Source organism: Bos taurus, chromosome 19, assembly GCF_002263795.3.
Source record: "Bos taurus isolate L1 Dominette 01449 registration number 42190680 breed Hereford chromosome 19, ARS-UCD2.0, whole genome shotgun sequence".
Classification (NCBI taxonomy): Eukaryota; Metazoa; Chordata; class Mammalia; order Artiodactyla; family Bovidae; genus Bos; species Bos taurus.
Window position 1 is genome coordinate 26,905,889 of NC_037346.1, and position 27,663 is coordinate 26,933,551.

Consider the following 27,663-nt stretch of genomic DNA (forward strand, 5'->3'; position numbering starts at 1 on the left):
GAATAAATAGCAACCTACTTGCTACATTTAACTTCTAGAGTCTTAAAGTAAATTGCTTGAGGAAATTGGATCCCAAAGATTACAGGTGGGGAATTTTTAAGTGTGTCCATATTCCACTGGTGCTCAAAGAGGCTCAACTAAAAGAATTATGGGCTGACTTAAATAACAGCTGTGGATTGAGCAAAACTTTTTGAGCTATCTTATTTTGAAGATTATGACTGTGGAGGAACCAAGGTGATTAGCAGTGGAAAGAATCAGTGGAATTTTAAGGAATGCAAAATTCATTAAAATTTTATTGACTTAGATAAATTTTGCCTATGTTATACACAATTCAAAAAAAAGAAAAAAAAAACTCTTTACACTTAAAAAAAAAAACAAACAAACCAAAAACCCACCTAAAGGCCTCAGGCCTGGCTGACTCCTCTGACCCACTTTCTACTTCTCTCTCTCCCCCAGCCCTGCTCCACTCCCTGACCTCCTCCTGCTCAACACTACAAACTTTTTCCTACTTTACTTCCTCTACCTGGCACACTCCCCGACCCCAGACTTTGTCTCCTCTCAACTCAAAGGCTGCTCCAAGAAGAGACCTCCCTGACCAACCTGTGTTAACCAGCAAAGACACACCCCCAGCAGTCACTTTCTTTCTTCAACAGAATCATTACCTTAAATTCCCTGAACACCCTTACTTCCCACTGTCTGTCCCCACTGAGGAGACCCAAGTGCCCTGAAGGCAGGGATACTGTGTCCCCAGCATTTCAACACTGCCTGGCACCAGGGGAGATTCAAAATAAGTATTTGTTGAAGGAAGTAGACGGGGGTGAAGAGGACACAGGCTTTTTAAAAATAATAAATTGAAAAATAAATAAAAGTGGTAAGGGGGGAAGGAGTCAGCTTTTGAACTCATTGGAAAAGTCCCTAATGCTGGGAAAGATTGAGGGCAGGAGAAGAGGGCGTCAGAAGATGAGATGGCTGGACAGCATCACTGATACGATGGACATGAACTTGGGCAAATTTCGGGAGATGGTGAGGGACAGGCAGACCTGGTGTGCTGCAGCCCATGGGGTCACAAAGTCGGATACGACTGAGCGACAACTGTGTGGGAACCCACTGTAGAGAGCTCTTGATAGATTTGGAAGAATTCATCCCAAACTGCTAACACGCTTCTAAGGGGTATGTGGAATGAGACGGGGAAGGAATTTTTTAACCATATGTATTTCTATATTTATTTGCAGTTTTATAAGGTACATGTATCAGTTCTGTAATCTAGAACACAACACATGCACAAGTAGGGGGTTTTACCCCTTCTTGGTGAATTCTCCTTAACCCCTTAGATACAGATGCATTACCTGCATACACCTTCCTCGGCTCACAGCTTTCTCCCTTCGGGCCCAATGGTAGAGAATGTAAGCACAGCCTCAAACCATTTGCTCCTACACAGAACCATGCTAAAAGAAGCGTTATTGGGAAAGTGGTGCTTTCCATCCAAGCAAGACCTCAGAATCACCTAGGAAGTTTCTTGAAAGGCAAACGGCTGGGCCCGGCCCCCAGGACTGGCCTCTACTGGATCCAGTGCTGCTCAGAAAACCATGGGGCAGTCCAGAGAGGACCCTTGGTTTAAGGGTCACACCTCTGGGGACCTGTGCCTCTAGCCTTGGATCCAGTCAAGCTAGGGCAGCCCCCCACCCTCCCAACCCCCTTCCATACCTACCTCCTCACCCCCATCACCTGCACACTGCCCCTGAGGGTTAGTCTTTTCCATCCAACTCTTAACTTTGTCAGGAATGGCTACAAAAACTGCCCTTCTGCACAGTTCAGGACTTAACCACCCCACCTCAGCCTTCCTTTCTGGGGTCCCTGAATGAGAGAGAAATGGGTAGGTGGGATCCCCCCAGAGGTGCCAGCAATGGCTCATTTATGCTGTAGTTGAGGCTGGAGTAAGAGGAGCCTGTCAAGCATATGAACTGTGGCAGAAGGGAAGCTGGGAACAGTATCCAACAGAGCACCTGAGAAGCTTCAGTTAGGACCAAAAGCCAGGAACATGTGACTCCCTGAAAGAACCACATTTTCTCCTTCGTAATATATTTTATATGTATGCATATACATATATGCACGTATGCATTCTTAGTCGCTTAGTCATGTTGGACTCTTTGGGACCCCATGGACTGTAGCCTGCCAGCTCCTCAGTCCATGGGATTCTCCAGGCAAGAATATTGGAGTGGGTTGCCATTACCTTTTCCAGAGGATCTTCCCTGACCCAGGGATCAAACCAGGGTCTCCTGCATTGCAGGCAGTCTTTACCATCTGCACCAAGAGGGAAGCGCACATACATACACATATGCACATATACATATATATAATGGACCATTTCCCCCTTTTGGAGAAGGCAATGGCACCCCACTCCAGTACTCTTGCCTGGAAAATCCCATGGACGGAGGAGCCTGGTAGGCTGCAGACCATGGGGTCGAGAAGAGTCGGACATGACTGAGCGACTTCACTTTCACTTTTCCCTTTTGGAGAAGGAAATGGCAACCCACTCCAGTGTTCTTGCCTGGAGAATCCCAGGGACGGGGGAGCCTGGTGGGCCGCCGTCTATGGGGTCGCACAGAGTTGGACACGACTGAAGCGACTTAGCAGCAGCAGCATTTCCCTTTTTGCCTTGTGTACCAGGAAGTTCAGAAATCATATTCATCCTCATAGCTAACACATCTGTTTCTATTTTTATCTTTGGTATCGCATTCTATTTCCCCACCCTTATTATCTGCAAAATTGCCTCAAATATCTCCTACAGAGAGGGGGCAGACATAGAGAAATCAAATTAAAAAAAAAAAAGAAATCCAATGAATAATTATGCAGCATTTCTTATGGGCACACTTCTGTGAAGGTCATTGCCAGAGCCCAGCTCTGTCCACAGAGCTCCATGAACATGAATGAACTGTCTTCTGTTTTTCTTTAGAGACTGACAGCAGACTCTAGGCTGCCTGACAAGGCTGAGACGGCTCAGAAGAGGGGTCAGGGCTGGGCTACGTTTGCAGCTCCTCTTCCTGGCTCTATCAGGGACCTAGGATGGAACTCCAGCCCCGCCCCCACCCCAGGCCCATTCTTTGCTGGAGCCTTGATCTGCAGGTTCCTCCAAGGCCCCCTTCAGGCCATTCTGTTGTGTCTCGGGGGAGGTGATGGGTGTGGGGGGAGAAGGATCTGACTTTACCAGACCCATCCCTATACTCCCACCCGGGTCTCCCTCCTCACCCGGGTCCCAAATAACCAGGCCACACACTGGGTTTCAAGTATCCGTCTCTTCCTTTCACTCTCTCGAAAGAAAAAATAAATAAATTGCAGAAGGCGGCAGCATTTCCAGTCTTCCCCTGGCTCCCAGACACCCGACCCCCAACCCTGCCCCCCCTACCCTCCCCCCCAACATTCCCACTCCCTAGACCCATCCCTCCCCGTTCCCAAAAGAAAAAAGGAAAAAAAAAAAAAGAAAAAAATCCCAGGAAAAAAAAAAAAAAAGCCACAGTTAGACCTTCCACTCATGCAAACCGGCAAAGAAAAAAGGTAGGGGGCATGTGGAAGGCAGGGGGCCCATGGTGGAATCCCCCCACTAATCCCCCCAAAACCACCTTTGAGAAGAAAAAAATGGAAAAAAAAATGAGAAATCAAGGGACCTGGGGAGTTATGATGGGGTCAGGAGTGACCCCAGACCCTGCCTCGGGGGGAGCGCGGAGGCCTGCAGCCCTGCAATGGGTGCTCCTGGAGGGGGGCCCTGACTTTCGGAAAGTGTGTGGGAGATGGGGGAGAGCAGGTGGCCCCCCAGTGGGTCTGTGTGTGCGTTGGGGGCGGGCAGGGGCAGGAGCAAGGGGTCCTAAGGAACCAGGGCTCGGGATCAGGAGCCCGGGGCTCCCCCTCAGACCCCGGGTTCCTGGGGTTCCGCAGCCCAGTTCTGGGGTGCAGGGATACATGCAGAGGAGTGTCCCCCCTCCAATGGGCTGGATCCAGTTAGAAAGGAAATAAATAAGAAGGGGTGGGAGGGAGGCTGGGGGTTGGAAGGGCTTGGGCAATTCAGTCCAGACCAAGGGCCCAGGCGGTAGAGGCAGGGCGAGTCCAGGCCAAGCCAGGGCAGGAATCAGAGTCTCTCTCGGGCAGGGACCCAGATGTAGGGGCCTGAGAGGTCCTCGATGACTCGCTTCACCTTGTGGTAGATCTCCTCAAAGCTGTCGCCCTCCACGATGGCTGGGGGCGGGGGCAGGGAGTCAGGCCCAGGGCAAAGGGCACCTTCTCCTAATTCTCCAGTCCATGAGCCATGGGATGCACCCACCCAAAGGGGATACCTCCTTCTAAACCACCCACCCTGTGGGGGCCCCGCTTTTGAATCTGTGCCAAAGGCACCTCCTGTGCTGGCCACGGGCTAGCCACAGCCTCACCTGAGAAGCACTCTGTGAATTCCTGCTCCAGCTTGGTGGCTCTGTCGAAGGCTTTGCGGGCTTGCTCCTCTGTGATCCGCTTATTAATCTCTCTGTGGAGAGTGAGAGAGACACAGACCTGAGGGTGGGTCCTGCCCTGCCTTGATCTCCTCTGTCCAGGGATGTTAAGTTGCAACCACTATTTTCTTTTTTTAATTTTTTTTAAAAATATTTATTTGACTGCACCAGGTCTTAGATGGGGCATGTGGGATCTAGTTTCCTGACCAGGGAATGAACCTGGGCCCCATGCATTGAAAGTACAGAATCTTAGTCACTTGACCACCAAGGATGTCCCCACTATTTTCTTATTTAGAGCATGAAGCAAAAAATACAATTCCCAATACCCTCTGGGGCCACAGATGGGCCCCCTCCCCACGACCCACCCCAGCCAGGTGTGGCCACTTCAGGGACCTCTCCAGAACCTCATCCTTCCAGCCAGAAGCCCAGTGAAGGGATTGACTCTAACTCCCAAGAGCCCCAATGCCTAGCAGGTGTGTGCCCCAGGGGTTGCTGGGAGTTGTAGTCCCGCCTAGCCCAGGGCAGAAGAGGAGGGAAGAGGCCTGGGCTTCCCTGGGCCCTCTGGGTTCTAACTCCAATTCCCTTCAAAGGCTGCTGGAGCTGCTGTCCAGAGTTCTGATGGAAGAGCTCAACACAGAGGCCATCTAAGGCTCGGGGCTTGGTGTGGGAGAGCCGAGGGGAAACCCCCTGAGACCATACTCACAGAACATTCTCCAGGGAGCGGGGGCGGATGAAGATGGCGATAGGGTGCAGGTGGGCCGCCTGCAGCCGCCGCACGGCATTGGCCGAGACATCGAGGATGCAGTGCTTCCCCTGGGGGCAGGCAGGGTGGGTGGAGGGGGACCAGCAGGTGGTGGGGAAGGACAGACAGAGGTGGCAGGACAGGACCCACACACAGGACGTGGAAAAGTGGAAGACATGAGATTGGCCAAAAGGGAAATGAGATGGATATCAAAAGACGCGTGGGCAAAGAGAGTGGAGGCAGGAAGGGTATAGACAGACAGAGTGAAAAAAGGAGAGGGACAGACGGAGAGCAAGGGAGGGGCCCGCACAGGAGGGAGGGGATGGAGGGAACAGGGAGGACAGGCAGGGAGGGGACCCAAAAGATGGCGCAGAGCAAGGCCAAGGGGGCGGAGCCAGGCAGGTGGGGCAAGAAAAAGAAGGAGAAAGGAAGTAGGATAGAGGGGAGGGCAGGGAGGACGGACAGAGGACAGACAGATGGAAGGAACAAGGAGAGACAGATGGGAGGGAGGAGAGGCAGATGGAGAAAGGGGCCGTGGAGGGAAGAGGGCAGGGTGGCGGCAGCAGGGAGAAGGTGAGGGCAGAGGAGTGGGAGAGGCAAGTGGAGACCCCAGGAAAGGTGAGGGGAGATGGGAGAGGGCCAAAGGGAAGCCAGCAGGAGGGAGGGCCCGAGTTGTGGGGGGCCAAGCCACCAAGGACAAGGCCACAGGAAGAGAGGTGAAACGGGGCAAGGAGAGGGAAGAGGGGACAGATGGCAGCATGGAGTTTGGGGTCAGGGACCAAGGGAGGAGGGGTGGGGGAGCAGGGCACCAGAGAGCAGGCAGTCAGACAGAGTTGCCCAAGAGGAGGAGGAGGTGGAGTGGAGACCCAGCAGGGAGAGAGACAGAGAGAGAAAGAGAGTTAGAGAGCTGAGGAAGGCCATGGGGGGAAGGAGGAGGAGGACGGGCCGTGGCTCCTACCTGCTCTGCCACCTCTCGCACGGACTGGACGCTGGTTCCATACAGGTGGCTATTGTACTGGCCGGCCTCGATGAACTTGTGGGCCTGAATGTCCTTCTCCATTTTCTCCCGGGACGACACAAAGTGGTAATCCCGGCCATCTATCTCGTATTCCCGCTTGGGCCGCGTCGTATCTGCCAGGAAGTCACCCCACCCACCAAAGATCTAACCACCATCCCTCCAGCTTCAACCTTGCCTACAGCGACCCCCTAGGAGAGCCCAGCTGGTCCTCCAGGGAAGGGGGCTGCTGGGGAGACCGAGGCCAGGAGAGAGGGGTGGAGCTGCCTCCCCCAGCACCTCTGGGTCGTCCGAGTCTCCGGCCTGGGACGGTCCCGGGGGACATGAGGGTGGCTGAGCAGCACCCTTGTCTGAGAACCCCTGTGTTCGGAAGTGACTCTGCCTGTGACCCCTTGGGCCCCACCCCCCACCGCCCCCCAAGGCCCTGCACTTACGGGGAACACAGGATCCGAACTTGTCGGGGAACTCGGAGAGGAGATCATCGTTGGCGCGGTCCTTGGTGGGCCCGAGGATAATGATGGGGCGAGCATAGTGCACTGAGGAGAGCGTGGTGGTCAGGCAGTGGCAGAGATCAGGGTCAGGCAGGGGGGAGGGGCAGAGCCGGGGGAGGGGGCTGGGCCAGGGTGCGCTGCCAGGGCTCACCTTCCATCTGTGTCACCGTCTCGTAGCTCAGAACCGAGTCTTCTCGACCTAACAGGAGGCAGGGCATCTACAAGTGCCTTGGAGGCAGGGGATACAGGGCCCCCACCGGCCTTCCCGAGGACTCAAGAGAAGCCCAGGGCCCCTCTCCCCGCAGGTCTTCCCAAACTGACCCAACCTACCCTGTGATCCAGAGCTGGAGCCCCAATCCTAGGGAGACAGAGCAGGCCATGCAGTTGGTCAGGAGTCCAGACCCACGAGCTCCACCGCCCTGCCCACCTCCGCTCTTGCACCAGAGCTCCCGGCCTTCTCCACTTACCTTGGCCTTTAACCGTGACCACTCCCGTCGCTCAACCCTGAGGAATACATGGAGGGATGGGGGTAGAGAAATGCCCAGTGAAGGGCCCTCTTGCCCCTACCCCCAGGGCAGCCGAGAACTCCGTCTCCCAGCAGCCCCTGGCCCCACGCTCCTAAATGCGGTGTTTGTCCCAAGGGCTCATGTGAGTCGTGGTGCCCACAAAGGGTCAGCAGACAGATCCCCAAGAAGTTGGGGGTGGACCCACACCCTCCCTGCTGGCTGCCCACCCTGGGGCCCTTGGGAGCTTCAGGGGCAAGAAGGCTCACCGCCGCTTGCTGGGGATAAAGCCGATGTCATCAGTCTCGCTGTCGGAGTGGACCCGCCGTGCCTGCCACCACTCCTCATCGCTGGCATCAATGACATGAAGCACGTCCCCGAAGCGGAAGCTCAGGGCCTGGCTCAGGAAGCCGCAGTCCTTGGTCTTGTCATAGTCAAACAGGGCCCTGGAGGGCAGGTAGCCTCCAGTCAGTCTGGTGAGGGCCAAGGCCCCTGAGAGCCCAGAGGTTCTGCCTAGGGGTCTACAGACCCGCATGGCCACTGGTGGCTTTCCCAGAGATGCTGTGGATTCTGATGAACCCCAGAACTGTGTGGGAACCTAAAGCTCTACAACTATGAACAGCCATTCAATCCTCGCTGTGTCAGGGATCAGACAGCCTACGGATCGGGGGCAATTTTGAGAGTAAGATTGAGAACAGCACCCTCCTAAGAAAGCAGCTGCCACATGCATGCATGCCAGTCACAGGGGTAACACGGACCCAAGTCCGGCTACCCTCAGCAGTAGAGTAGCCTTAAGTGACAACCTGTAAGTGACAACTCCAGGGTCAGGACAAGGGAAGGAATGACTGCAGAGACACCAGAGATGCCAAGCAAAGCACCAGGGCTAGAAAGATGGGAAGGGACTCCAGGATCATCAGCATCATCTGGGAGTCAGAACTGACCAGCCCCGGGAGCTAACTGGACCCGACAAAGAGAGAAGGGCCGAGCGAGGCTCCGGTTTGAGCCAGGTGTCTCGGCAGACAGTGGTGCCATTCAGGAAAAGAGACACCGACCGGGCAGGACAGAGAGCACGAGCGCACGGGAGAAGAGGTGAGCTAGCTCTGGGGCATGCTGAGTATGAACACCTGTGGGACAACCCAGGGATGTGTCCAGAAAGCAGATGGCTGGAGCTGCAGGTCTGGACCATGGGGAAGAGGTCAGGCCTGGGCTGAATGCTCTGAGAGACACTGGCAGAGCGAGCAGAAGGGGAGGCCATGTGAGCAGACCGGGAGCCCAGAGGGAGGGAGGGGAAGAAGCTCAGACAAATCGCCTACACCTGGGCAGACAAGAAAGAGGAGCCAGTGGGAGGAGCCCTAAGAAGGTAGCAAAATGCCACCTGGGAGACAGGGTCAGCTTGGAGAGAGCGGTGGTCCACTTCCCCTGGAATGTGTTATCCCATGGGGCTGGGCAATATTCCAAAAGTTGAGAGGCCCCCTGCTCTGCCAGGCATTAACCTTTGAGTTACCAGACTGTGTGGCAGCTGGGGGTCCTGGGGGAGTTGCCAGGGTGACTAGGGGCTAGGAAGCAGTAGGGATCACTGAGGCTGAGGCTGTTTTCTAGTCGCTAGGGAGTGTTTCTCAATGCTAACCTATGCGTCTCCAGCCCTGGAGTGGGAGGTAGGACAAGAGCCAGGCAAGACTGAGGAGGGAGAGCTGGCTGGGGGATGAGGGGCCATGAAATGAAGAGGGGCCCAGCCAGGAAGCATCCGACCTGATATAGAAACCCCTTTTGGGGTTGCTCCGCAAGGAGGCAGTCCCTGAACCCAGGCTGCTGTTCATGAGCTGTTCCCGAAGGTCATGGATCTTGGCCTCGAACCGGCTGTACTCTGAGGAAGGACAAGAAGGTTCCTGAGCTCTGGCCTCCCTACTGTCTCCCTCCCTACTGTCAGCCTCTCCCCTCCCCCTCCCCCGAACTCTGCAGAAGCCAGGAGACAGAGTTCTGAGCACCATCTGAGAGGCGGAGCTTCAGGCTTGGTTATTCCTGTTTAGTTACTCAGCTGTGTCTAACTCTTTGCAAACTCATGAACTGTAGCCCGCCAGGCTCCTCTGTCCATGGGATTTCCCAGGCAAGAATCCTGGAATGGGTAGCCATTTCCTTCTCCAGGGGAATCTTCCTGACCCAGGGATTGAACCCATGTCTCGGGCCCAGTACCTTCGGGTTTATACTGAGCGATGATCGTGACTGTCTGACCCGCGTTCTTCAGGGCAATGGCAGCCTGCTCGTGGCTGGCATTGCGGAGGTCAACGCCATTGACCTAGAGAGAGCGGGGAGAGCTTGAGTCACTGGAGATGGGGGCCGGGCTCCAGCCTACATGAGCCCTGGCTGGAGGGGAGGGGGTGGTCCGGGCAGGGGCTGGTCTTCCCTTACCGAGAGGATCTGGTCCCCCTTCCGCAGCTCCCCACTGAGGTCTGCGGGGCCGCCGGCCAGGATGAAGGAGATGAAGATGCCTTCACCGTCCTCGCCACCCACGATGTTGAAGCCCAGGCCCGTGGAGCCCCGGTGGATCACAATCCGCCTCGGTTCTCGGGGGACGTCTTCCTCCCCCAGCAGGTCCTTGGCCACGGGGGAGTAGCGCCGAGGGGAGGTGGGGGTCATGGCGGTGGGGTAGTCAGTGCCCAGGTAGCTGCTGTGACTGATCTCATTGTCCAGGTGCTGGGAATAAGCTGAGGGAAGACATGGGCGGAAGGACGGATGCAATGGAAAATGCACGGAGGGAGACAACGCCCACCACTCCACCTCCTCCCGAGGAAAGCAGCAGAACCAGGCTCAGGGGAAGGGCACGTCACTATGCCAGAGAAACAAGGCTGGGGTGTAAGGGAACATGATGGTCACAGCAATGTCAGGGAGCAGGAATTCAAAGGGCATGGTAGGGGTGGGTTCTCCTAGGGGCGAGTGGATCTGAAGGGTACATGACCTAGGTATGCCAGGGGTATGGAGCCAAGGGGAATATTAATACCAGGCTTTGGGGCTTTTAGTTCAGTTGAACCATCTCTCATATCATCTATAAAATTCCTCTCCCTGTTTCCCCCACTTCCTGGTCATTCACTTGGTGAGAAAACTAGGTCATTTGTCTAGCAGAATTTCCCACCTTCTTTTAGGAAATAGTGGGAAACCCTAACAAGTAGATCACTGCTTACATCCCTGCCCTGCATCTCCTGTCAAGTGGTCACCTGTGTAGAGACTCAAGTTCAATTTTTGACAGAATTATTTCCTAGATGCTGCTGCATACTTTCTGCATCACGACATGATGCGATGTCAGGTTGCGTTTTTTGAGATACAAATCCATAGGTTGGGGTGTTGTCAGCCTGATCCATTCATTATAAAGCTCGCCATTAGCCTCTCACCTAAGAGTTTTAGCAGCCACTGACCATCACTGCCTGGACTTGACAGTTCACTGAGGATGGCAAATAGTGCCCATGTATATTTCTTTTTTTTTTTTTTTGAGGAAGGAACATTTATTAGTCAGAATTTGTCTGTAAAAAAGAATGTTCCCCGGTCAACCACTGGTCACTCTACGGTGCAATATGCATAGGAAAAGAGAATAAATGCTTGACTCTTACCCTTTGCTTGCCAGTATTCAGAATGTACAAGTTCCCTAGCATCTTCCAAAGGTACCTAGTTGTTTTGAAGTATCCTTATAATCCTGTAGATTTTTAAATATTTACTGAGTTTTGGTTGAATGGCCAGTTTCAACTTGGCTCCTGCCTTTGACACAACCCTTGAATATCTTCCTTGCTTTCTTCTTTTTTTAAAGGTTTAAAAGATAACTTGTTCTTTTAATGCTTTTGCTAGAAAATGGGAAAGTTCTCAAGTGAAAACTTGGTGGTTCAGATGGTAAAGAATGCACCTGCAATACAGGAGACCTGGGTCCGATCCCTGGGTCAGGAAGATCCCCCCGAGTAGGGCATGGCAACCCACTCCAGTTTAGCCTGGAGACTTCCACGGACAGAGGAGCCCAATGGGCCACAGTCCATGGGGTCACAAAGAGTTTTGCTAATATGAAAGATGTTACAAGTTCATCTTACACATTCCTTGCTCAAGTCTTAGATCTGGCCCTTTCTCCAAGGAGCCAAGGTTCCCTCTGATAGGTTATAGTGTCTAGAAACAAGGCCATGTGATTTTAATATGGTCTTACAGTATGATTTCAGATTTGGATGAAGTAGTCACATCTCATTCTTTTCCAAAAATTTCTTAGCTCTTCTCCCAAATGTAATTTTCCAGTTGGGGGTGGGGGGTGGTGAACATTAACATTCTGATGAGGATTGCATAAAATTAGAGAAAAACTTGGAGAGGGTTGAGATCTTTAGCATATTATGTTTTTTGCATCAGGAAACATGCTGTGACTTTCCAGTTCTTTAGTGTTCTTTTATGCCCTTCAGTAAAGTTTCATCATTTACCTGATATAAATCTGACACAGGTCATTTACTGATATAAATCTGCCCTCTGATCAAGCTTATCTTTCTAAGAATTTTTTTAGAGATGTTTTTAATGTGAACCATTTTTAAAGTCTTTATTGAATTTGTTACAATATTGCTTCTGCTTCATGTTTTGGTTTTTTGGCTGAGAAGCATATGGAATCATAGATCCCTGACCAGGGATTGAACTCATACCCTCTGCATTGGAAGGTGAAGTCTTAACCACTGAGCCACCAGGGAAGTCCTCTAAAAATTTTATAGCTTTTTTCCTATAGCAAAAAGGATCTTTTTACCCATTATATTTTCTTATTGCTAGGAAGTCACTAGTTCATGCTTTTTATCTTACATATAGCCACATTCTTAACCCTACCTATTATTTTTAAGGTTTTCATTTAATTTACTTAAATTTTAATCTAGATGGACATAAGTATAACTTACAAATAAGGATAAGTTTGATTCTCCCCACTGAAATGTAACATTTATTCTTTTTTCTCTTGCTACCCTGCCTGAAATCTTTACAGCAGTGATTCGCAGCAGGGTAATTTTGCAGCCCCCCTCACCCCCAGGGGACATTTGGAAAAGGGGACGACAGAGGATGAGATGGCTGGATGGCATCACCGACTCAATGGACTTGAGTTTGAGTGAACTCCCGGAGTTGGTGATGGACAGGGAGGCCTGGCGTGCTGTGATTCATGGGGTTGCAAAGAGTCGGATACGACTGAGCAACTGAACTGAACTGAACTGAAAGACATTTTTGGTTGTTCTGACTGGAGGGGAAGGGTATCACTGTCATCTGGTAGAGGCCAGGGCTGCTGTTAAACATACTATAGTGCACAGAACAACGCCCCCCACAACAAAGAATTGCCAAGTACAAAAATGTGAATAGCCCCAACGTTGAGAAATCCTGCTCTAAAGCAATGTGGACTAACAGTAGCAGGAAGAGGCTTCCTTGCCTAGTTCCTAACTTAATGGACACACAGATAGGATTTTATCATTACAATGTGTTCACTGTTGATTTCTGATAACACTTTTCAATCATGTTAAGGAAAACTCCTCTGTTCCTAGTATACTAAGTTTCCCTTTCAGAATATGACGTTGAATTTCATCAAATGCCTTTCCCACATCTGTGTGAAATGAACTTACTGTTTTTTCTACCTTTTTTTTTTTGCCAAGCCACGTGGCAGATGGGATCTTAGCTCCCCAAAGACCAGGGATCAGGGATCGAACTGGTGGCCCCTGGAGTGGAAGCATGGAGTCTTAACTGCTGGACTGCCAAAGAAGTCCTTCCCTTCCTTAACTTTTTAAATACAATGACTCATACTTAGAGGTTTCATAATATGGAAACACCTTTAATTCCCTGAAATGAACCCAACTTTGTGACAACGTTACTCCCTTAATATGCCCCTGTGTTTGTTTTGCAACTATGTCATTAGAAACTTTTACATCTCTGTTCAGAAGCAAAATTAACCTATACTTTCCTCTTTTTTTTTTGGCTGAACCATGGGGTTGCAGATCTTAGTTCCCTGACCAGGGACTGAATTCAGGCCACAGCAATGAAAGCCCTGAATCCTAACCACTAGGTCACCAGGGAGCTCCCTACTTTCTTACATTATCCTTGTGACCATTTTCAGATGCCCTTATAAAATGAAATATGAAACGTTTTATCTTTCCCTATGCTCAGAAAAAGCATAAGAATTACCTAGTCCATGAAGATTTGATAAAATTAGCCATAAAACCATCTAGTGCCTTCGGGGGGAGGGACTATTGACAATCTTTTCTAGTTCTTTGACGGTGACCAATTTTCCATCTATTCTCCAACTAAAGGAAGTGATAGAGGTTCTGGCCAGTTCAGGGGAAGGATCTGAAGAGGCAGGGTCAATGGGGATGTCATGGGGTGACTGGTGGGGGGCATGGGGAGCTCCAGGGTTTGGAGGGCTCTCACAGGTCGTGATGTCTGGGGGAGCATAGCTGTCACTCAGGTAGGCATTGCTGGGCTTGGCCACCTTTAGGTAGACCACATCGTACGTGTTCTTCAGGGCTGCCACGGCATCCTCATGCATGACGTCCTCCAGCCCCACGCTGTTGACCTGGGGCCAAGGGAAGCAGAGCTCAGACAGAACCGGAAACAACCTCAAGATGGACGTGCTGAGGGCGAGCCCATCAGGAAGGTTGAGCAGGCACCAGGCCAGCAGGCAAGACCCAGGTGTGGGCTAGAAGAGTGATGGGGGCCCCCACTCACCGCTAGGATCTTGTCTCCGATCTGTAACCTCCCGTCCTTGTGGGCAGCACCCCCTTCGATAATCTTGGTCACATAGATGCTGTTATCTCCAGGGATATGTTGGTTCCCGACACCTCCAGCGATGCTGAAGCCAAGACCTGGGTGGAGGGAGGGCAGAGGTGGGTCCCCAGGTCCCCTGGGGCAGAGGATAGCGGGAGGGGGGTGGCAACCTAATTGGGTCGCTACCTTTAGGCCCCTTGATGAGCTTGATCTCCATGAGCTTCTCAGCCGGAGGCTTCCGGCGCATGACGTAGAGGCGGACAATAGAGCCTGCCTCTTTGAGGGCCTCCACCGCCGCTGAGTGGGTCACCTCCCGCACGTCCACTTCATTGACAAACAAGATGCTATCGTTGACCCTGAGGGCAGCAAGGTGGGCCTGAGCCAGGAGCTTCCTGCCGCCCTGGTCCTCCCTTTCAAGGGAGCCAGCATCCTAACCCGTCTCCTCTCCCCACCTGAGACGGCCATCCTGGGCTGCAGCCCCACCGGGAATGATCTTGGTGATGAAGATGGAAGGGTCATCGCCGATGTGGGGGTTATCAGTGCCACCTGCGATGCTGAAGCCCAGACCTGAGTTACCCTGGGCAGAAGGAGGGGAAGAGGGTCAGCTCCCCTCACCGCCTACTCTAGACTGGGTGAGAGGGGAGGGGAGAGGGTTGGGGAGCTGTGACCGGAGCAGGAAGGGACAGGGTTAAGAGGCTGGCCACTGAGAAAACACAGGCACAGAGAGAAGCACAGACAGGGGGCAAGGGGGGAGGACCTGGGCTGCATGAGCCTGCTCACCCTTTCCAATGTGATCTCCTCGTATTCCATTTCCCCCTCTGTCCCGTTCACCTGCAACTCCAGCACGGGCCAGAAACACAAAAGCCATGAGACAGACTTCCTGCCTGAGCACCTGACCCTACCCTGCTGCTGGGACTTGGCCTTCCCTCCTCCCTTCTGTAAAAGCCCCCAAATCTAAACAACTCACATATCCTGGGGCTTCTAGGGTATCTGTGTTGACAATCACAGGGGGAGAATTGGCCTGTGAGGGAAAAAAGGAGATGAAAAGCTGCCTGAGCCTTGGCTCAAGAGGGAGCCCGTAACCAAGAGACCCCCCCACCATGGCTACCCTCTCAGCCTCTTAACCTGGCCCGCTCTGTTCCCCTCAACTCTCTGAAGGACCCAGCCTTGATCCACGTTACAAACACACAGGTACACGTGCTGGCCCCAACTCTGCCCAGCCCAGGCCCCCTGCATGTGGAAGGAGGTGTCTGAGAAGCAGGAAGAGAGAGACAGCCAGATGGGGGAGCAGCAGATGGTATAGAGCCGGGAGTGGGGGGGGCCGGCTAGGGGGGGGGAGCTTCTCACCGGATGTAACACCACAGAGTGCTACATGCCTTATGTACTACACACACATACCACAGGGCTCCTGTCCATTAGGTCCTACCCCATCCCTGTCCCTATCTACCCATCAACACCCAGATCTTTTCATAACCCTCCCTCAGACTTGCCCCTCATTTTCACACACATGTGCCCTAAACCCTGGGCCCCTGGAATCCGGGGTTCCCCAAGATGCAGGCCCCACCCTCCTTCTCGCTCACCCACCATTCAATCTACTCCTTCCTCTTGGGATTCTGTTGCCAAGCAACGGTATCTAAGCCCAGCCAGGGCCTGGGGAGACCCACCTCCTGGAGGCCTGTCGCCAGGACAACGGGAGGAGGAGATGGGGCGTGGCCTAAGAGCGACCAGATTCCCAAAGGCCCCGCCCCCCTCCCGCCCCAGGTAGCCCGGCCGAAAGAAGTCCTGGCTGAAGAGGTTTGAGGGCGCAGCGCCTCCTGAATAACCTTCCTTCCACCCTCCCTTAAGCCCCTCACCCTACGCAGTGGAAAGAACGTCAGGAAAGGGGAGTGGTGAAAGACATCCGGGTCCTAGTCTCTCATTACTCTTACCCCCACCCCTGGCCTATTTCATCCGGGAAAGGGTTAAAGTGGGGTGTGCCCAGTTCCCTGACGTCAGTCGCCTCGACACAGCAGGGTCTCTAGATTCTAGGGCAGGGCCGCTTTAGGCCGGTCCTAGGGGCTTCCCCAGTTGCCAGGGCAACCGAAGCCATGTTTCCATAGCAATGGGGGAAGGCAGCCAAAAGCCTCCTTCCGGGGTCCCCAACCTGTCTCCTCCTTAAACAAATATTTATTTGGAGCCTACCAAGCGCAAGGCACTCATCAAGGATTCCCCAGACTCCTCGCTCTCTCCTTCCCAAGGGGTCTTTCTTCTCTCCTACTGCGATATCTCAGTACTACATATTTTCAAGCTCCGTAATAGATTTCATACCCATAAATATATTAAATCCATTCTCTGACCCTTCAAATCTCAGCAAATGCTACTGTCCAGCCAATAGCCACTGACTGCCAACATCCCATCCGCGTGTCCCTCCTCTGTCCCACAGCCTGTCCTCAATTGCCATCCCCATCCTTACCCTAGACGTTCCTGCCCCAGGCTCCATCTTTTATCCCCAACTACCTTCATCTCATCTCATCTGCGTAGCTGTAGATAAAACACCCCTCTCTCCACCCGACACGATATATCTTCCAACCCCAGCCTCCATTCTCCATCCTCTTCCCCGCCCTGTGCCCCTGTCCAGGCCCATTCGGCATCAGTCTCCTGCTCTTATCCTCCATCCTAACTTATGATTCCTCAGAGAGATCACCACCACTCTCCCTTACTTCATTCTCTGACCCTCAAGATTCTATACCCAAATCACAATCCTTCATTCTCAACCCTCTGAAAACTGAGGCTTCTCCTGTCCCCCGGCTCAGGCCTTGTTGTGGGTCCTCCCTCCTACACCCAGGGCCTCCAGCACTCACTTCCCTCTGCTTCCTGGATGCAGATTCCAAGTCTCCCTACCTCTGTACGACCACTTTCGCTCCTCTTCTCCTCCCCTGGGGACTGAATGGCCCCATCTTGAGGAAAAAAAAGCATCTCTAGTCTTCTTTCCTTAGTCCTTGAAGCCCTCAGCCATCCACAGGAATCCTCTGCACTCATCTCTTCCTCTCCTTGCTCTCGATCAGCTCAACCTCCTCCCTGATACCACATCTCATCCTTGCCTGTCTCCTGTCCTAGGACCTCTAGGCTTCCTCTCGTCTCTCCACTTTTCTACCTGCAGGAAAATTGTATTTCCCTCTCCAACTACTCTCCTACCACCTCCTTCTCACCCCAGAACCTACTGCAGCCCAGCCTCTGCCTCCTTATTCCCAGGCTCAGGAACTCAGGAACCTCCTCTCCATCTTCTTGGTGAAACGTCGACAACTTCCCCCTTGCCGGGACATCCCACAAGATCCTAGAATCTCACCCCTGACCCCAGTGTTCCTCTGAATCTCACAGCCAGCCTGGTACACTTCATTCCTCCCAGCCTACACCCCCAGAAGAGGAGACTGAGGGGGAAGAAGATGGGAAGTGGCCTGGAGAATGGAAAATCTCAAAAACAGGGCCTCCCTAGGACTGGAGAAGGGAAAACATACTGTAGGCACAGAAAAGAAGGGGAAACAGGTGGTGGTGAATAATAATGGGGGAGGAGCACAGAAAGAAATCTGCATGGAGGTAGAATCCAAGAGGAGGAGAGAGAGGAGGCATAGGAGGAAAGGACAGAAGTGATGAGTAGGGAGAAAGGGAGCCGGCTGACCCAGGCAGAGGACTCATCCTGGCCAGAGCCTGAGCTGGGGATCGGGGAGAGGAAGAAGGAGAGTGCGTGGGAGGAAGAGAGAGACAGCATCCAGCACCAGCCAGCAGAGAGGAAAAGGCAGCGAGGAGGGAGGGCACAGGAGGGTGCAAAGGCCGAGGCAGGGGACAGAGGCAGAAACGCCGGGCAACCAGAAATCTCAGGCCAGGCAGATGGAAAAGGCTGGAGAGCCAGGCCCAGAGGCCGGAAGCGGGGGGAGGAGGCAGCGAAGGGCCAAGAGCAAATGAGGGCAGCAGGAGTTCTGAACAGAGCTCAGGACACAGAAAATGGAAACGGAGGTCGGGGTGTGTGAAGGAATGAAGAGGGCCCAGGCGCGGGGAGCATCCTGGGGAACGCACACATCTCAACGCACGTGCGCGCGCACACACGCAGACACACACGCACACACACAACGGCTGTAAACTCTACACCCTCTGCCACTTGCCTAGCCTCTGTTTCTCCTCTTTGGGAACCAGGTGTTTCCAACGCCCCCAATGCCCCCTCCCCTGGCCCCAGGAGCCCAAGCCCAGCCCTCCAGTCCCAGCCACCTCCCACCTCTGGCTCTCGCCCTACCGGGCCTTGGGGATAGTTGTAGCTCCGAGGCTCCGAGGGCTGCACTGGGGAGGGGGCCGCCTGAGTCTCCTACCTTGATGGGGGAGAAGTGGGCGTGGCCCACGACCCCTTGGACGGCCTCGAGGTGGGACAAGTTCCTCTCCGCCACGTGCACCAGCTCGGGGGCGTTTACCTGGTTGGGGAGGTGGGCCGGGCTGTGCTCCAGAGGGGGCGTGTCTTCATCTTGGTAGCGGTATTTCTGGGGACGGGGACGGAGGCGTCACGGGGGCCGGCCCAGCGCCTCGGGCTCCAGGCGGCCCGCCCCGGCCGCGCCTCCGCTCCCCAGCCTGTGCAGTGCGGAAGGCCCTGGGGCCTGACCAGCTCCTCCCCCTCCCTGTCCTCCAGCCCATTGGCTCCCCTCTCTCCACCCTCCCCACAGCCCCCTCTCCCGCCAGGTCCTTGGCACCTCTCCTCTCTTCCCAAATCCGCACCCTCCCCGCAACTCTTCCAACTCCCAGCCTAGGACCCCCGCCTTCTCCCCAGCACACCCCTCTTCTGAAGTCCATTTCTTCATCCCTTCCCCAGAGCTCCAGCCCCTCGGCCACGTGCACCCCTCCCCTTCTCTACCTCCATCCCCAGCATCTTTGCTTACCTCATCAGCTCCCCCCCACCCCCAGCTTCCTCTATACCTTAAGCCCATTCCCCGTGTTGTAACCTCCCTCCTTCGAGTTGCTTCTCCCATTCGGTACTCCATCCCACCCCACTCCAGCCTCCTTGCCTCAGTCTCCCTACTGCAGCCTCTGCCCCAGGAAGAAATCACTCCCCAACACTTTGCATGCCCCGGGCAGGGACCGCAGTCAAGCCCTTCAACTAGCAGGTACTTGGCACCAGCCCCCCTGGCAGGACAAAGTTAAACCGGTCCAGCTGGCCTTGCTGGTTCCCAAGTCTTCGGCAAGGGGGCCCCAGGACTCCCCCACCTCTACAAATGCCCAGAGGCCAGCCAGCTAATCGGATATACTAGAAGAAGGGGGAGGGTGGGGGAGGAACAGAGATGGTAGGGCTCAGAAAGGGGGCAAGAATGGATGCCAGCTTCCAGGTTCAGTGACTGCGGAAGTGGGTAGAACCTCAGAGTAAATTCCTGGTCTCCCTTTGGCCTTTACGAGTGAAAGACCCAACCTGACCCCTGATTCCCCTTCCTAACTCACTGCATACCATCTCAAGGGCCTCCCTTACTAGCTTAATACAGACTCCAGTAAATGAGATTAACGGAGGGACCAGAGAGGAGGGCAGCTGGAAACAGTAATGAAGGGTAGCGCCTCTGCCCCTCACAGAAGCAAACCCTCCCCAAGGCCAGGTTCTGTGGAGGAAGGGGAGGTTACCATGTGTAGGGCTCTCTCAGAGACTGCAGAAGACAGAATACGCTCCCCAGTACACATGGGTAAAAAGAGAAGGCAAGATTTCCCTCTCAAAAAAAGTATCTGAAAAGCTGAGAGGACCCCAACATTCGGAGGACAACAGTTACAAAATCAAACTGGAGGAAGCTTATCAAGGTCAATGCCTGACACAGAGTATGATTCTGAAAATTCTGAGGATGAGGAACCAAGGCTGAGGATGTAGTCCACTTTGGCCATGGTTAAGGACAAAGTAAGAGGATAGGAAGAGGAAAATGGTCCATTAAGAGTCTCCAATCCAGAACACAGAGACAGCTGAGATCAAGGAGCACCTTGATACACTTTGTTTTAAGGCTGCACCATTAAGCATGCAGGATCTTAGTTCCCTGACCAGGAATCAAATCCACGCCCCCTGCAGTGGAAGTGTGGAGTCATAACCACTGGACCCTACCAGGGAAGTCCCACCTTGATATGTTTGAAGTCTTAAAGAAAGAAAAGGGGCTCATCAAGGTACACTTTGTTTTCTGGCCTTGGAGACAGACTTGGAGGAAAAACTCCTAGCTCCCTCCAGGTTTCCATACGAAGAACACAAAAAGTGGAAAAGGGAAGTTAGGGGAAGTAGAAATTAAATAATCCTCCTCCAAGCTGGGCCCTCTTGGGTAACAAAATTTGATGAACTGAAAGAGGTTGTTGTGCCACATTCTGAAAAGGTGGTCTTCAGCCTGGATAGTGCAAGAGCTGAGGGACAGAGCCCCAAAACTGGAGGGACCAGGGAGGGAAGAAGGAGACAAGGAGATTGCTCTCTTCTCTCTTCACAAAGCCTCCAATTCCCTGCGTGACAACTGAGGCAGGACCAAGGGTTGCAGCTTCAAGTTTTTGGAGTTTGGGACGCAGCAGGGAGGGTTTGAGCCCAAAGCCCCTCCATCTTCGCCCCACCTCACAGAGAAAATTCCTGAATCCCGATGAAGAAATGTCAGGATGCACACAATGAAAATGGAAGCGTGGAAAAGGACATTTCATTGTTTATTCTAGAGAGGAGATGAAAGAAAATTTGTAGCACACTGAGACTGCAGACACCTCTCCCTTCCCTACCCCCGTGGGGAGTGGGGTGTCTGGGACTGAGAAAAAGGCTCCTCCTGATCTAGTGACAAAGTCAGGGAGATGGGGAACAAGGAAAGGATACCAGAGTTCCCAGAATGTGGCTGAAAGAGGTTAGGGCCTATGTTCAGTCCCTGGAAATTTTTAAAGTAAATGTAGTAAGGAAAAACCTCTGGAGAGGTGGGGGTGGGAGAGTCATTAGGAAACTACAAACTGGGAGGTGGGGGTTGAGGTCAGCACCTCTCATCCCAGACTAAAGGACTACTAACGCAAGGCAGGCTAGGAAGGAGGGTCCCCTCTTTTACGCTACTGGGGCTCAGGGCCGTGACCAGCGACAGCTCCAGTGCAATTGGGACCAAGTCTGAACCCCCAATATATTAAGGCACAGGTAATATTATTAAGGTACAGGCATAGGATAAGCCAAAGGCCTGGGGTCGCTGTTGCTTTTCCCTTTGGCCCTCTCTTCATCGCCCCAGTTGCGAGAATGACCTGGAACGGAGGCTTGCACCCCCAGAATAGAGGGTTGTGAGTGAAAGTGAATGATCATAGGAGGGGCGACCCACTGCGCCTGTCCGCGAGACACTGCCACCCAAAGACCCCGCCAAGCAGAAGGAAGAGCGACAGCACTTGAAGGTTGCACCCCGAGATTTGGGGGGTCCGGAAAGAGGGGAGCGGGGCCGGAGCCCGTACCGCGGCACGTACCACGCAGAGACACATGGAGGCGAATCTGTTCCGAGTCGACATGGAGAAGGGGAGGGGGACTGAGGGGAGGGGATGGGTGGGAGAGCAAGGGTCCCGGGGTTGGGGAGGGGGAGGGGCAGAGGGGCGGGGGCTGCGGCGGCCGCGGCAACTGGAGGCTGCGGCCGGAGGTGGGGGGGTGACGGCGCCTGCGCAGTGCGGGAGAGCGTCACGATGAGAGAGAAGGGGTGCGGGGAGACCCTCTTAGCCATCAACTTCCCCGGTTCCAGCTGTTTCTCTGTGAACTCCACCGTGCACAGTATACTCCTATTCATTCACAAATACAGACATTCCTAAAATTACCAATTTAACGCTCTGGTTCTCTGGGATCCCTTATGCTAGCTAATCTCCCACCCCTAAAATCACCAAGCCCCTATTACGAAAGCTCCCTGGACTCTCAGGGGGCAGGGAAGCAAGCAGCACTTCTCCCGCAGAAGGACCCCCAAGGGGTCTAAACTGCCTCCCACAATCCCCTGCACCCAACCTCCCCAATGACTGTTAATGTAGACAACATCCCCACAGATGTCAAGACGCCTCCTATTTTAACCATCGGTATAGCCCCACAGGATAGCCAGACAACGTTTTCCAAGAGTTGAAGGACCACAGATCCTGTTGTGCCCTCAAATTAATCTACCCTTTAAATCATCCCTTTTAAAATTATATCTGTTCCCCCAGTCTGCTAACAGAGACCTTGAAATTAGTGCAGCTATTACCCTTGTTCTAATGTAAACATCCAAATAACCAGTCCTCAAATTCATTTGGGGTCCCCTCTCCAAATCCTTGAAACTAATGAGATACTCATGACTTTTCTAACATACCATGCCCCAGTACCACCAGATCCCATTTCAGGGAATACTTAAGGGACCTTAAAGTTGACCTTCTGAATTCAGTTGCAACCTCTTCAGTTTATTACCAGACTTCTAGACTAAGAGTTATTTCTCTATTCCTTTTCTGTACTCTTTAAATGTGTACATTATTCCCTTTTCTGGCTGCCCTCCCCTACATCTCAACATTTCTACCCCCCCACCCGCCATGATTCTGAATTTCAACTTTGTTGGAAGATTACTCCCAAATATATCTATCTCCCCCACACCTACGTCTCAAAAAAATATTTACCAAAATAAGATCTGACCTGCAATTTCCAGTGGCCCACAAATCTCCCGTAACACCCCAAAATGACTGCCTCTGATTTCTTCCATTTTGTCCCAAACTGAACCCGAAAGCATCTCTTCTAAATATTCTCACATTGAACTCCCACCTTTTCAACTCTTAAAGCCCAGCGAGCAATCTCCTAAAATCTGCTTCTCTGACTTTTCTAAAATGCCTACAAATGGTAGAGAGGAGGGATTTCCCTAGAACCTGACACATGCCCCCTCTCTTCCCGTTGACTGAAATCTGTTAGATACGCCCCCACGATGACCCCCAAGGTCCTAGTTTCATATCTGGATAGAATGCTTGTATCCTCAGAGGGAGCCAGTGCAGAAGGGGTTGAACTGGAAATTCCTTACAGAAAAGAAAATGCACAGGCCCTAGTTCTCCACCAGTGGGCGCTATGGCCATTAAGACCCTCCCCCATCCCCCATTTCCTTTTTCCCTCCATTTTCCGTTTCCCCGTTGCCTGGCAACACAGCAATCAAGGACTTTGCCGTCGCCTAGCAACCGTCTCCCTGGAACATAGCGTTGAGGTAGGAGGTTGTGCTCTGATGAAATCTTAACAGTCCTCCATCTTAGGAAAACTGAGACGTCAGATCTCCCAACCCCCGGATTCTCCTTTCCAAAGACCCCTGCTCCCCGCAGTTTCTTAGACAACAGGCCCCTCAAACCCTGTCTCCTCTTTGCACATGGGACCACGCCACGCCCCTGCCGGGTCAGCCCCGCCCTCATTTACCCAGTCCTAAGGCCCCACCCCTTTCTGAGGTTGTTTGCCCGCCTCCCTTGGTAGAGTAAGCCAGACCCCGCCCACCTGCCTACAGGAGACCACGCCTGCGTCCACTTCCCGCCCATTCGCTCCCCCGGCCTCGCCCACACCGCCCCTCCGCCACGCCCCAGTCGACCAATGAATGAGGCCGTAGGCCACACTGCCCCGCCCCCGACACCTTAGCTTTGCCCAATAAGGACCACCCGGAGGGTTTAACCGCTTCGCCTCCGGGACTCTAGCCAAATACCCCCAGTCTTTCCCCACTTTCCTCCCTCCCCCACTTGTTCTGCTCCGCCCTCCGCCACCCTCGCCCGGCCCTCAAGTCCGCCACGCAACTTCAGTCGTCGCCGGTTACCATGGCAACGGCGGCAGCAGCGCGGGGAGTAGGGGGAGGGACGGGGGCGGAGTGGGAGAAAGAGATGCTCAGAAACACCGGCAGAAAGCGAGGCACAGAGTAAGATTAAGTGATAGCTATAAGGCAGAGTTAGCGCAAGGCACAGGGCCTGGCACATAGTGGGCATTAAATAAATATTCCTTAAATTACTGCGGCAGAAATCTAAATATAAGCGATGAAAGATGGAGGAATCAGATGTAGCTGGGAAGCTCAACGACCGCAAAGCATGAGCACCCTCTACCCCACCCAGCATTCTGGGGGAACAAGTGCCATGTGCCCCCCCTGCTGGCTCTTCCAAAGCTAACCCTCCGCTGCCCTGGATAGAGATGAACCACAACTCCCAACAGCCCGAGGGGCAGCAACCCTCTAACATTGACGGTTCTCCTGCCTCAAAGCCTTATGGGACTTGGAGTCCCCGCCATCCGAGACTGACAAGTTTTCCGGCCAAGGAATGTGGCAAGCCTGGGTCTCCACGCCTCTGTAAAACCCCAAAATGCATGATCCTCTCTGCGCAAGACTCTTTCCTTCGGGGATGCTCAACCCTGAGCTCCATCGAAGAAGCAGGATTCTTGAAGGGAGATGAATAAACCCACCCTCCCAGAATAGCTACCAATGCAGACAAGGCCCTCACCCCCCCTCTCATATGTGCGTTCACGTGTTGGAAGCAGAGCCCACACATTCCAACTGGCTTTCTGTGTACACCTGCACATAAGGGACCATAGCCAGGAAGCCTAAGGCTAAGGGGCAGACTAAGGGCAGGAGTCAAGAGGAACTGAGGCTCAGACAGACCTTAAAGGAGAGAAGGCCAGAGAAACTGAGGCACAAAAATCCACTGCATGGGAAGAAGAAGGAATATGGGAGAAAGCCCAAGCCCACAGAATGGAGGATAAGCAAGTAGCCCTCAAGAGAGGGTAGGGACTTGGACCTAGAGGTCCTCAGCCTTCAGTCTCCTCCAACCATGCTCACACATGCACAACACATGTGTAGATGCATGTGTATACATGTATGTGAGTTTGTGGCAGGGAACATGTGTGTCCTCAGCTCCCTGCCCTGAGAATCTGCAGTTCCCACTAAATATAACCCCCTCCCCAGCCTGTGACTCACCCAGACCCCGCCTCCCCGGCCCCCACTTCCTGTCCCACCCCCCAACCCCCAGCTGCCTGCCACTCGCCCAAGCCTCCAGGCTTCCAGCTTTCCAGTCCCAGAGTCTTAGAGCCAAGACCCAGGTATTCTGCAGCCCACCAGAAGCTTGCCAGTGTTCCCCATCCCGGAGTTCCTGCACTTGGCAGGCTCACAGGGACACCCTTGTACAGATCTTCACTGCTGCCTGCCTGGCCCTCCTCCTACACCTTTTCACCCCAGTAATTTTAAATCCAGGTGTCCTCCCCCACCTTGATCCCAAGGGTCAGGGGTAACAGGAACATTCCCTTCCATCTGCTCGTCTCCCTGTTTCCCAACCAGGGTAGATACAGTGTGGGAGGAAGTGAGGATGCTGGACACCTGCCTGGGCCACCCCAAAAATTTTCACCACGCACCTGGTACCCCTCCTCAAATCCCCTCTCCCCAAGCCTCTCATCCTCTTCCAAAGAAGCTGGCAACCTCAGCTGCTGCAGCCTCCTATCTCCCCAGGGAGTACCCCAACCCTAACCTCACCTGGTCCAATCCCTCAGGTGATTCTCTCAGGTTCCAGTTCCCTGACAACTCCCAACTATCCCTATTCCATACGACTGACCCTGAAATTAACAGTCCCCTCAAATTAAGAGCACCCCCAAATGCATATAAGATGCTTCTTTTATAATCTGAAGGCCCACTCCTTCCCTGCCAGCTGACACCCCCAGACCAGTCAGGTACTCACAACCAGTAACCTTCTACCTTCAACCCAGGAGCCCCCTGAAATTGGACAAGGCAACTGGAAGCCAGCTTGTCCCCCAGGAGGGAAGAGAAACCCCCCCTCACATAGTCCACCTTCTAACATACACCAAGCAGGGCTCCCATGTGAGCCAGGCTTCTCCTTAAATAAGTCTCCCTCAACATCATTGATGAACCTCAAAATCCACCAGATCCCCAAGTCACAGAATACCCCCCAATTTTCCATTTCTCTACAGGTACAAAGGGATCACTCCAGGGGGCACCTGTGGCCAAACCCAGCATTATCTCAGATGTGAACCCCAAACTAAATTATGACCCCCCCCTCCCATCTGCTGATGCTCTCATTCCAGGGCCCCCAGCCGCAGATTAGGCCTGACTAACCCCTCCCCACGAACTCATACCCTCCCCCCAGTTTACAGGCTCCCCTATCATGCTTACCTTGGTTGTCACTATACAGAGACAGTCCATGTTGGGGGGCCTGGCCGCGGCGGCGGGTAAGGGGCTCTGACTTCATCGGAATTTCGTTCCTCCCCTCCGTGGGTTCTCACCCCTCCCCCCTCCGCACCCCACTTTTGCAGGGGGGGCCAGGATGGGGGGAGGGGTGAGAGGGGAAAGAGGGGGTTGGAGAAGGGAAGGGTAGGGGAGCGTGGGAGGGAGGGGAAGGGGGCCCTAAAAGGGGTCCCCAGTGGAGGGGAGGGGGCTTAGGGAGTACACCCCGATTCTCAGGAGGGGCGGGGGCACCGGGGGCTGGCAGCCCCGGAGTTCGGGGGCTGGGGCATGAGCTAAGGTGGGGGAGGGGAACTGGATGTCGGGGAGCCCCGGGGTAGGGGAAGGTCTTGCCTAACGGCCAGGGGCTAGGGGCCGTGGCGGGGGAGTAGGGTGGGGGGGTCGGAGGCGGCAGCGGCCGAGGGAGCCGTGGAGCCGAGGAGGGAAGGGGAGAGAGGAGGAGAGAGGAAGCAGGGGGAGGGAGGGAGGTAGCGAAGAGCGAGAATGGGGGGGTGCCTCGGTAGAGTTAACTCCTTCCGCGCTGGCAGGAACCCGGATAATGGGAAAGGAGATGGAGACAGGAGCCCAGAGGCCCTGAGGCAAACATGGAGTCCCGGCCAGCCACCAGCGAGGACAGCAGAGAGGCAGCGAGGAGGGAGTTTATTTCTCAGAGAAGGAAGCACCCACCCAGCCTCTCAAAGACTGGGAGCACCCAGGGTGGTTGAGATACTGGAAAGAGGCCATGGTAGGGGGTAGGGAGTGAGGGAGGGGCTGGCAGGATGGAATCCCTGGGGGCCTAGGGCTCCCTCAGGATTTATAGGAAGAAACCTGAAAATTGATTGTGTCCTCGACTCTTAAGTGCCTGAAACTGGGGCAGGTAAAGAAGAGGGGGAAGCAGGAGAGCAAATGGACTACAGGACTGGAAAGAGAGCACTCCCCTTGCCTCTGACTCAGGAGGCCGTCCCCGGGGACCCTCAAGTCTCAGGTTCTTATTAGCAGTAGTTTGCTCACCCCTCCAGCCCTGCTGCACCCTCAGGAATTCAGAGCCCACCCCCCAACTCCCTTACCTGACTCTCTGAGATGGAAGCCTCATAATAGTCCAGGATGTCTGTCACAGGAACAGAGCTTGAGTTACCCCTCCCACCCCAGGCCTCCCTGGCCACCCCTGCCATCACCTCACCTCCATCCCCATCAGGTAAAAGAGGAACTCCTCCAGTCAACACTGGTGGACACTGACCCCTGATTTCCAGGTTCCCAACCAGCCCCCAAGTTCAGTAATCGCCCTCGCAAGCACAGGCCAGCCCTTGTCACTGCTGCCCCTCAGAAAACTGGAGCTACTTACCCAGCAAGGCTTGGAAGAGGTCACTGTGCAGCACCGTAAGGAGAGGGGGTGCCCATCGCAATAGTGGGGGTGCTAGGAGCCAGAGGGCCGACTTGGGAGCTGGTGAAATGCAAGTGAGGGGGAGGGGTTGGGCCAAGGAAGAGACAGAGGGACCAACACACTCACACACACTCACCTTCTCTTTCCCAGCCTTTGCCTTCTCACCCCAAACTCTCTAGAAAGGTCC

The 27,663-nt window shown here is 53.8% G+C and overlaps 1 protein-coding gene across 11 annotated transcripts; it reads right to left on the reverse strand.

Moving 5' to 3' along the window:
* Window positions 1–3,274: 3,274 nt before the first annotated feature.
* On the reverse strand, window positions 3,275–27,557 carry DLG4 (discs large MAGUK scaffold protein 4). Of its 11 annotated transcripts, none has more exons than XM_024979511.2 (21): window positions 27,438–27,557; window positions 27,163–27,203; window positions 18,395–18,460; window positions 14,926–14,979; window positions 14,739–14,789; window positions 14,411–14,535; window positions 14,145–14,314; window positions 13,920–14,056; window positions 13,623–13,767; window positions 9,633–9,928; window positions 9,417–9,519; window positions 8,976–9,090; window positions 7,496–7,672; window positions 7,191–7,227; window positions 7,054–7,081; window positions 6,875–6,922; window positions 6,667–6,768; window positions 6,176–6,348; window positions 5,179–5,288; window positions 4,419–4,510; window positions 3,275–4,227 (listed from the first exon to the last, which is right to left on the reverse strand). In XM_024979511.2, exons 5-21 carry the CDS (start codon window positions 14,766–14,768, stop codon window positions 4,121–4,123), a joined length of 1,995 nt encoding a protein of 664 aa, XP_024835279.1. In that variant the 5' UTR covers window positions 14,769–14,789; window positions 14,926–14,979; window positions 18,395–18,460; window positions 27,163–27,203; window positions 27,438–27,557; the 3' UTR covers window positions 3,275–4,120. The 11 variants fall into 11 exon arrangements, with proteins under 11 accessions (XP_024835279.1, XP_059733661.1, XP_059733660.1 ...); XM_059877678.1 differs by having other exon boundaries at window positions 14,739–14,797; window positions 14,925–14,979; XM_059877677.1 differs by having other exon boundaries at window positions 18,296–18,460.
* Window positions 27,558–27,663: the final 106 nt, after the last annotated feature.

Bases quoted from the DNA above. Each gene is read 5' to 3' on its own strand.
- DLG4 (XM_059877673.1), bottom strand. From the start codon at position 26,077: ATGGACTGTCTCTGTATAGTGACAACCAAG. The intron at 18,461-26,047 runs GTAAGCATGATA...CCCCGTCCCCAG, and splicing joins TCTGTATAGTGACAACCAAG to AAATACCGCTACCAAGATGA. The intron at 7,082-7,190 runs GTAAGTGGAGAA...CTGTCTCCCTAG, and splicing joins GGTCACGGTTAAAGGCCAAG to GATTGGGGCTCCAGCTCTGG.